General features: G+C 37.4%; 2 protein-coding genes across 5 annotated transcripts in view; one reads left to right on the top strand and one right to left on the bottom strand.

The window, feature by feature from the left end:
- LOC135110647 (BLOC-3 complex member HPS1-like) overlaps positions 1 to 6,020 on the top strand; it is an 11,606-nt gene extending 5,586 nt beyond the window's left edge. For 3 of the 4 annotated variants that reach the window (XM_064023181.1, XM_064023183.1, XM_064023184.1), the window contains 7 exons: positions 618 to 755; positions 1,638 to 1,750; positions 2,453 to 2,698; positions 2,907 to 3,136; positions 3,479 to 3,603; positions 3,734 to 3,928; positions 4,149 to 6,020. In XM_064023181.1, coding sequence (XP_063879251.1) covers positions 618 to 755; positions 1,638 to 1,750; positions 2,453 to 2,698; positions 2,907 to 3,136; positions 3,479 to 3,603; positions 3,734 to 3,928; positions 4,149 to 4,976 — 1,875 coding nt within the window. In that variant the 3' untranslated portion in view covers positions 4,977 to 6,020. Of the gene's footprint in view, positions 101 to 617; positions 756 to 1,637; positions 1,751 to 2,452; positions 2,699 to 2,906; positions 3,137 to 3,478; positions 3,604 to 3,733; positions 3,929 to 4,148 lie in introns of all 4 variants that reach the window. The other variant, XM_064023182.1, reaches the window with a different exon arrangement.
- Positions 6,021 to 6,642: 622 nt separating this feature from the next.
- Positions 6,643 to 10,000, bottom strand: part of LOC135110651 (exosome complex component RRP43-like) — a 3,611-nt gene continuing 253 nt past the window's right edge. The window contains exons 2-6 of the mRNA XM_064023199.1: positions 9,677 to 9,914; positions 9,331 to 9,438; positions 8,509 to 8,688; positions 7,236 to 7,283; positions 6,643 to 6,981 (exon numbers count right to left, since the gene is read on the bottom strand). Of these exons, the coding sequence (XP_063879269.1) occupies positions 6,772 to 6,981; positions 7,236 to 7,283; positions 8,509 to 8,688; positions 9,331 to 9,438; positions 9,677 to 9,914 (784 nt within the window). The 3' untranslated portion in view covers positions 6,643 to 6,771. The remainder of the gene's footprint in view (positions 6,982 to 7,235; positions 7,284 to 8,508; positions 8,689 to 9,330; positions 9,439 to 9,676; positions 9,915 to 10,000) is intronic.

The raw sequence follows: 10,000 nt of genomic DNA on the forward strand, positions 1-10,000 counted from the left end.
ACACGGCGAAGTCTCTCTCTGGTGCATTTCCCAGCAGCCAGTACTCCTCATGGCCACTGGACGTCTTCCTCATGCAGTCCTTCTTCAGGTTGGCCCTCAGGTACACCTCACAGAAGCTCCACCAGCCTCTATTCCTCCAACAGGAGGGAGGTTCCACAGCCAACTATGATGTTTTGGCTGCCACCCCACATCTGCTCTGGAACATTCTCAGCTCTCCATGTCTTCTCCCTGTCCATGTCTGGCTGCCTGCTGTCTCTCTCTGCAAGAAAAGGAAGTCCAACTCGTTCCCATGCTCTGCACTCACTGTACATAGCCAGACACAGAGGCAGACAGGCATAACACACATGCACACATTCCCACATTCCCACGTACACACACCCATGAAGCCACAAACATGATATTGCACATACAAAAAACACAACTACACATGCCACCTCACCATTACACCCTCTGCATAACAATATTATATTTCTTCTCATTTTATTTACTTTTTTTTTTTTTTTTTAATATTGTAAGTGCTAAAAGGTTGAGTTTTATATACATGTATATAATCAGTTCTATTTATTTTCATATTTAAATAGCTTTTCTCATTCCAATGCACTGTTTCCTCTACCCAGGTCACTCAGCTGGATCCCAACATCGTGGTGCAGCTGTTTTCACCTCTTGTAACCTCTCAGCGCATCATGGCAACTCAGTTCAACAACCCATATACATCTGTCTCCTGCCAAGATGGAACCAATGTAGTCTTCAAGGAGGTATGTTTCTCCTTTTGTCCTGACGTCATGTTACCCTAGTTGTTGTAGTGCCACACAAGAAATTCTTTAATCACTTCACTTCTGTTGTCAATTGTTAAGATTGACAACAGAAGTGATGGGTGACATAGTGGTGCATGTCTCAGGGGCTCCAATGGGTGATGTGTATAAGTGCCAGACAATTTTCCTGCCTTAATCAAATGGAAGCAGGAGAGAAATTATATGAACATTATTTGGCTTACAAAGCTGGTCCCTACCACTTTTTTCATGAGTCCATCTGGTAGTCCATATAAGGCATGAATCATGGAAGGAGCTGATCTGCCCTTGTTTGATGCATGACTAAGCATAAAAATAAGCCCATTTCATGTGCTCCTAGTAAGCACTGTTAGACAAGTAATCACATTTATAAAATTTTGAACACCGTGGAACATTCCTTTTGAGATGTGAGGAGAGCAGTGAGGGACAGGTAGGGCAAGATAAGATGGGAGCTGCAGGCACGCAAGCTGTAGCCAGTGCCGTATCCAACTTAACGAACACACACCGGCCACCACCCTATGTCTGTATTTGTCTGTATTGATGTGCAGTGGCTTGATGATGAAATAGTCAGTGTTTCCAGCCCATGTTACAGGCAAAAGGTTATTATTGTTCCAGAGCAGTCAAGGGCAACCAAAAACCACACAAACCGTTGTAATTACTTATGGCTTGAGCCATAAGTGCTGCTGTGAATGTTCTGACTTGAGTTTGATTCTGAGTGAGGTGCCTTTCATGGTAAATTTATCTTGCATCAGATAAATTTCTTAACACTTCTGTGAAAATCTTAAGGGTGATTGTAAACATTACTATACATAAAAGCTGAGGAGGTTATGATATTAATCTTATTTTCAGTATGCTGGTTACCTGTTTGTTGGAGTTGCTCACCAGGAAGAGACTCACCTGCAGCGCATTGTTAGTGTTGCAATTAGAATGGTACAGCTCATAGTGGGCCCATGTGTTACTATGTAAGTATTTCTGTTTGCTCAGATATTATACAAGTAGACCTTTAACTTGGTATGTTTGATCTAATGGTGTGACTAGTTGATGTGTTAACAGGAGTGTTGTATGGTACTGCAGTTTTTTGTGGTGATCACAAAATTGTTAAGTAAAGTGAAAAGCTTGAACAAAAAAACTAAGGTATGTGTTAGAGAAGACAAACAAACGGCAGATTAGTTTTCATTAAAAGTTTATCACAGACAGGAAGGCATTAAGTGTGCTTTCTTATTTACATGGATGAAATGAAACAGTCGAAAGCTTCAATTGGGAATGAAGGTAAAAATAATGTGTGATTATGAGTCTCATGAAAATAAAAGATGTTGGTTATTGCTTGCAGATGACACATCTCATTGAAGGTAGTAAAGATGAGCTTCAGCATATACTCTCTGTAAACTTTGGGAGAGTATGTGATGTGATGAAAATAAACCTAGTTGATTAGAGAAAGAGCTAAGATTTCACATGTGGAAAAATACAAGGCACATCTCCAAAGAGTTCAGCAAACTGCCTAACCATGTATAATTGTGTAAGGGCACCATTTGGGGACATGAGCTTGGTATGAAGGTGAAGAGGTAGAAGTGTTCGTGTTTGTAGAATGGAAGATATTTTGTAATTCGTTGTATGTACAGTTTTTTAAACTTAACTAATACATCATCTTTTACTGTCTGTAACAGCTTGAAAAAAAGTGAGGAAAAGTGCAGCCTCCTTGACAACTTACTAGAAGCATGGCAAGGTTTGTATGCCAAAGAACAAAGTTATTTGGTTGAAGCAGTTGAGAGACTCATTGTTAATGCAGAGCTCTCAGCAGCTGCTGTCAAGTCCCTTGCTGCTGTGATTGACACGATGAAGCCATGCAAGGATCTTTCTCCATGTCATGCTATGTTTTTTGTCAGAAACAAGCTGCTTGCTTTATACTCCAGGTACAGTTGAGTTCATTCTTATTGGATTACCAATTACTTTAATTTCTTAAAATGACTTGTATTGTTTTATATTTTAGATATTTGTAGATTTCATTGGATATTTTAGCACTGAGGATAATGAAATTTCAATAATTACTACAGTTTTATTATTAATGTTACAAAAATGTGTAGATGTTGCCTCATCTAACAAAAAAACTGTATCCCCCAGTCGAAGTGCTCCGGAGCTCAATGCATCTGACCTGCTGTTCCTAAACCTACTGGTGACAGCAAGTCAGGTCAAGGATGGAGATTATACAGAGGATACTGCACCCAAGATGGTTGTGACGCCTGAGGAGAAAAGAGAAGATGATGGGATAGAGTTAGACAGTAGTGACTCCGGAGAGTTCTATAGCATGCCCAACACTCCTTTACTGGGGAGGAATGCCAGCCATGGAGAAGGTCAGTGCTGCCTCTTGATGTTGTGAGACCAGGAGGATTCATAGTAGATTATTTGTATTGACTTCCAACTTATTAATGATCTTGCCAACTTTATGCTCATTGTAGCTTCAGGAGCAAATTGTCCTTAAAACTTGTTGATAAATTTTGGAATGCTCTGTTTTTAAGTAAATTTTAGTTTATTTTTATTTTTATTTTTGTTTCTCAATGTTTATTAATATACTCGTCTCCAATTTTTCTTATGGTTGTCACTCGTCCATTGCCATACGTGGATAAAAGTTGTAAAAAGGGGAAAGAAAGGTGACAAAGATTCCTTATTGATAATGGAAGATGTACATTTTGCAGAGGTATCACAAGGAAAAATCCGTAGCAATGTGCTGCTGCTGCGGACAGATTCATGTCAGCTGACTCCTCATCTTGTGCACTATGAGACCCTCTCAGATGGCTTGTCCTTAGTCATTGTCTCAGAGGTAAGGTACTCAACCATCTAGTGCACATGATTTATAAATTGGTAAACTGTAACGTGTTGTAAAAGAATCTCTGCATACAGTATTGTATTTCATCCATGAAACACAAATTAAGTAAAGGTTCCTTCCTCAGGTAAATCGCACGCAAATATCCATACAGCTCCTTACGCTGTTATCAGGCTTAGAAGAAATACTGACAGGGGATATAAATGGACATGGAAAGTTGATTCTGGATGCATGTGAAGCAGCTGTTAAAAAGTCTCAGGATTTGGCTAAGCGTATTCCAAAAGGGAAGACTTATGAACGTGTCGAGAAAGCTTTGCAGCAGGTAACCATTCTTTAAATGATTTATGGTAATTTTCATATTTCAGGTTAGGCTGAATGTGTAACTTGTGAGAGGTGATGCTGCAGATGGATAAACTGGTAGCAATTTTTGAATCTTGCCTGCTTAAAACATATGAGGAAGAGTAGTTGTTGTTTACAGCTGGTGTAAGTCTTCTTCACAATATCATATTCCTCAACCATAAGTGTACCTTTTGTTTTTTTAGGTCCAGTTCCGTTGGGATAACTTGAAGAGGAGTGGCTTGGAGGAATGGCTGAAAGGCGGAGGAGATTCCAACATCCCAACTCGTGTAGATGCCTCCCTCACCTCACTAGTAGACATAGCACGCTCTGCATGGCGGATTGCCTGTCTTGGAATAAATGCTTCTGCCACAGCCTCTCAGGTAGAGTCTGCAGTAGCCATGGCTTCAGAACACATGGCTGACTACTGCCACTTTCTTGAGGTGAAGGCCTTAAGAAACATGACACTAGGATGCCGTTCAGCTCTCACCATAAATAAGTACTTAGAAGATTTCCCTGGCCTAGTTCATTTTTTGTATATTGACCGCTCAACCCATCAACTGACATCTCCCACCTTATTACCAGATGAGGCAGGGGATGCACCTCAGGAGTCAGAAAGCCCAGCAAACAGAACCAGGTCCCTCACTGTTTCAAGAGTGTGGTCCATGGTTGAGTTTGCTCGTTCCCATTTGAGTAAGGGCCATTTGTCACTTATGTGGAAAGACACAACTTTTAATTATGCCTATTTTTTATGGTTTGAAGATAGTAGTAGTAATCCACTGAAACCTGGGGAATTAGATGATGCCACAGATATGCTTCCTTTGCCTGGAGTGCTATGTGAGGACTTCTACAGGACTCTTTGCACTCAAGCATTTCCAGGCATGGATCCCAATAGAATACATATCTATGAGCTCTTCTGTGTTCATCTGGGGTTGGCCACCTCTCCCTGTGTGCTAGAACACACACGACGTCTTGCTGCCACCATATGGGAAGTGGCTGGACCAATAGATGCAAATCCTGCAGATCTTCTGTAAGTTTTGCCACTAGTATTATTTTCATGAAATCACAAAATAATCACCAAATAACATGGAGATACTCTGAAATATTCCAATACAGGACACCCTCAATATTTGCAATGTCATTTCTGAAATCCCTGTAAATAGCTAAATTTATTCTTATGACAATTTATGTACCTCATTATTATGTCACAAACATTTTGTAGTTTTAGCCAGATGTGATACTAGATGGCATGTTGTGTACTGTGATGTGAACAACTCTAAATACTGGCCACTTGGTTTCTTTCACTGATTGCCATGACACAAAGAGTGACTCACCTCATGAATGTGTTTTGTTCAGTAGTCCAAGGAGACCCAGGATCAGTGAGAGAGAATCTGCTTTATTGCCTTTGAATGTATTGGAGGTGGGATGAGAAATGAATGATTACAGCTTACATGTGGAGTGTGGACTTGAATGAGGCTGAGTGTTCCTCTTTCATGAATTATTTTAGTATTTGAAAGAAGAATGGCAGTTTGCTGTTGCTTCTTTTTCAGTGTTTTATTCATAGCTCAACTACAGTGAACTCCTTTAAAATGAAGTTCACATCTGTGGACATTTGCAATATTTTCCTTTTCATTATTTTTGGTGATTTGTTTATAGAAAACTCAGATATTGATGGTGTCTTGTAGTGTTTGCCAAAGATGTACCCATATGCATTCCAGTATCAGGTAGTGTTCTAGTAGATATTATAATTGTTAATACATCTGTTTATTGTGCCAAAATATCTAGTGTATTACTTTTTTTAAAGAATATATTTATAGATTTAGTGTTATATTGGCAATTATGTGTATATTTTGTTGCATTTATGTGCATTTGGTCATGCATTTATATATTTTTAAGTGTTAGTGACAAAATTTTTCTATTGAAATCTATTATATATTTAGCTATGGTGTAGCAGCTATTACATCTGTCATTGAGAAGTTTCTAGTCATTGTAAAAGATCTGAGTATTACATAATCTGAATGGTACTTAAATTTTTACATAGTGTTATTTGTATTTAAAAATGAAAGCAATGGAAAAGTTATGGAATTTGTCTTTGCCATTAAAAATTAGTAGGCCAGCTATCTACCACATGTATGGTGCCAGCAGTCGTAAGTATACTGTATAGTACACTGATGGATGAGAGGTTTAAACTGCTCCTTACATGTAACTTTTGAAAAGATAATTTTATCTGATAAATGAAGACTTCAGTATGGAGAAATGAATGTGCAATGGAAATGTTTTGTCTACATTGCACCAATAAAAAATAAATAGTTAAGTAAAAGTTCCCAAAGGTCAATAAATGAAGATGATGTATCTAAAAGGCAATAGAATTAAAGCAGGTGAAGTAAATTATATGAGAAATAACTAGTATGAATATGCATAATTAATGGTGAGAACAATATGATCATACAGGGAAGATCTGTCATTTTGAGAAAGAACATTGAGGTGGTCTGATCTGGAGATTGCACAGAATAGACATAAGAGTAGCTATTTATTGTTATAGGAAAGCTTTTGATTATTTGTTTTGACACATTGCATCACTATTAAGTCTTCTCTTTGAGTAATTAAATTTTCCACTTGCATGCTCCCATTACAGGGTTGTATGGATGCAAGGTGATCATAATACAATCTTTTGGGTTAAAGGAATGGAAAAAAAGTACATTTTCTATGGCTATGCATTTAGAGAAGCAAGTTTGAAGCTTTATTTCACTTAAAACATGAAGTGCAGTGGTTATGTGGAGACCATTCACAAAAATAGATCAGGTTCACCTCTCCTGTCTTCAATAAAGATCACACCTTTCTTTCTGCAAGAGCTTTACAGATTGCAGAGTTGACTAATTTGACTCTCTTTCTGGCAAGATTAATAAACTTGTCCAGGAAGTCTGAGACAATGGAGTGTCCCCCAGGCTTGTGTATTGTGCACAGTGAGCCATCCTCCAGGAGTACCACTGTCACCTCACCACTTCCCTGCTCCTCATCCTCTGCTGTTGGATCCACAAGCTGAAGGATAAATAATGATGTAGTTATTGATCTAGTAGCTCATGTTATTTATGTGGCACTTCCCTACATATCTGGAAAATGTCATTATAGCCAAAGGCAAGTTCTTCTCCAATGCTCTACTTTATTTATTCATTATTATTTTCTTCAGGAAATGTTTTAACAGAGGATGCAATCATTTCTGGGGTGAGATACTGATGTCCAAATATACACAAGAGATGGTTGCATTTTTTGTTTGCTTTGTGCATATAACATACCTGTATGCTATCACTGTACATGGTGAAGGTTGAGGAGACTGGTCTTCTCTGTTGAAGTAAAGGAGAAACCATAATCATACATGACTTGCTAGCAATGTAAAGTCAGTGATTAGTTTCACTACATGGTAATTAAATAAATGAAAAATAAATAAATAATAAAAAATAGATAAAAAATAAAAAATCTGTACCAGTGATGAACCTATATATATATATATATATATATATATATATATATATATATATATATATATATATATATATATATATATATATATATATATATATATATATATATATATATTGCCTGTAAGTCATGTGAAGATGGCAAGTGAACTATTCAAAGTCAGTCATTACAATGATAAAAATTACTTCAGGTGAAGCAATTGTGTAGTCAATAGGATTTATACCTGAATATGTGCTCTATATATATATATATATATATATATATATATATATATATATATATATATATATATATATATATATATATATATATATATATATATATATATATATATATATATATATATATATATAACTCCCAGTGAGGTTTAAAGCACTGTTCAGGGGTGCTGTGAACTTATCATTAAACCCAGCTGTGACCTCACTGAACGTTTCCCTTTGTGTCTCACAACACAAGGGGGCAGTCACAGCCTGCCCTCTTAAAGACAACTCTCTTCCTCCACACAAAAGTACAAGCACCTAATAACACACACATCCTTCACTTTAAAATTTTAAAATCATCATGGCGACTCCTACACCAGCCTCGGAGTCCCCATCTGGGGAGGGGACCATAAATGTCCCCAGGTCGGACTGCCTTTCTGTCGACGACCCTAAGTGTCTTGACACCCCCCTCAACTTTTTCTTTATTAACTTTTGCAACATTCGTGGTCTAAGATCTAATTTTCAATCTGTAGAACACCACCTCTCCTCTTCTAAACCTCATCTTCTTTTCCTCACTGAAACTCAGGTGTCTGAGGCAACTGACAGTAGCCCCTTTTCTGTTCCCTCCTACTTTCTCTATCCTTAACTCAAAGAATTCATGTGATGACAAGAGAATCTCTTATTCTTACATTTGCCTTCCCTCCTTGCATACTCTTATTCTCCTGTCCCATTCTCTCACTTCCTCCATCACTTTGTCCTCACATTTTATTGGCAGTTGTCAACCCACACTAGTTCTTTTTTTCAATGCTGATAGTAGGGGGCAGTCTTTAGGCACGAAAAAAATTATGATGACATGGCAAACATACCACTCTATGCCAAATTACAGTACCTTCAATTTGAGTGGAAGAGTTCTTTCTGGAGATACGGTGGCTTTTTCACTTTCCTCATCATAGCTTACTTCAGGTAATAAAACATTTTGTAATGCTGCCATAAGAGCAATCAGTGATGCATCATACAGATTTCCATCATAATTCAGACAAACCACATCGCAGTAGAGGCACCATGCAAACTGTTGAAGAGCAAAACATCCTATATATTAATGAACATGACAGTAATTGATATATATTTCACCTTATTGTACAAAAAAATATATGAAAGATCTAAATTATATATATATATATATATATATATATATATATATATATATATATATATATATATATATATATATATATATATATATATATATATATATATATATATATATAATAAGGAAGCCATCTCCAAAAAAAATTAATATGGAAAGGAATGAGCAGTGCTTCATTGTAGAGTGTACTCAATGCAAAGAGAAGGTATGAGAAAGAAGTGATATCAGTACATTGTATAGGACTGAAACAAGGAACATGAAGACAGGAAAGAAAAGCCACTTGAATGTAATGGAAATCAGATGTCAAAGGAACGAAAAAAAGTATTACAGTATAACGTGCAAATTTATTGAGAAATGAGGAAGCACAAGTGTGAAAGAGTTGTGTGTGGATGAGTATGTGCATTTGCATAGGTACAGTAAGCAGGGCCTCAGCTTTACTTGAGTGTCCTGACTCCTGACTACTACTGGCTCTGTGTGAGTTGCTGCCTGCCTGGGTGAGAGGGTTACTTGTGGCTGGTTGGCTGTGGGTGGCAGTACAGGTGGTGGGTCTGCAACAATACTTACTTTATTTGGAGCAATGCATAAATCTGAAGGAAGCAGAACCTCAGCACTGGTTATGACATTTTTCAAAAACTGACTTAATCCAATAGCTTTTTCTCCTGGTGGTCCTGCCTGGAAGAAAATTAAATTCTAATCAATATATATATATATATATATATATATATATATATATATATATATATATATATATATATATATATATATATATATATATATATATATATATATGTATATATGCCAAGGGTAAAAGGATGCTGAGATAAAGGCACTCAGATCAAAGGCAGCCCAGTACCCAGCACTGGCCTCCCAGCCCCACTTGAATGAAGCAAGTATCAGAAGGTTCATGTACCTTGAACATCGGTGAACAGCAAGGATACAGTTCCACATTAGGCACTATGAATCCCTCATCCGGATGTCGCAGTGTAGGCGTGGCAATCTCCGCCTTGATGCCACACATGACAGTCGTGTGTCCCAGACGAACAGTGGCCGATCCTTCTGCGGTGGTAACTGTGCCCACTTTAATATTTATGGGTCGGAAATTTGAAAGACCACGGCCATCTGGTCTTTTGCTATGTTCTAAGAATGTTCTGAAAGTAAAAACATGTTTATTACCATAACATGTCTAATAATTCTAGTATTTTCAGAATTATACCTGTCTGACCTCAGTATAGCA

The sequence above is a fragment of the Scylla paramamosain genome, chromosome 20 (genome assembly GCF_035594125.1).
Source record: "Scylla paramamosain isolate STU-SP2022 chromosome 20, ASM3559412v1, whole genome shotgun sequence".
In the NCBI taxonomy this organism is placed as follows: Eukaryota; Metazoa; Arthropoda; class Malacostraca; order Decapoda; family Portunidae; genus Scylla; species Scylla paramamosain.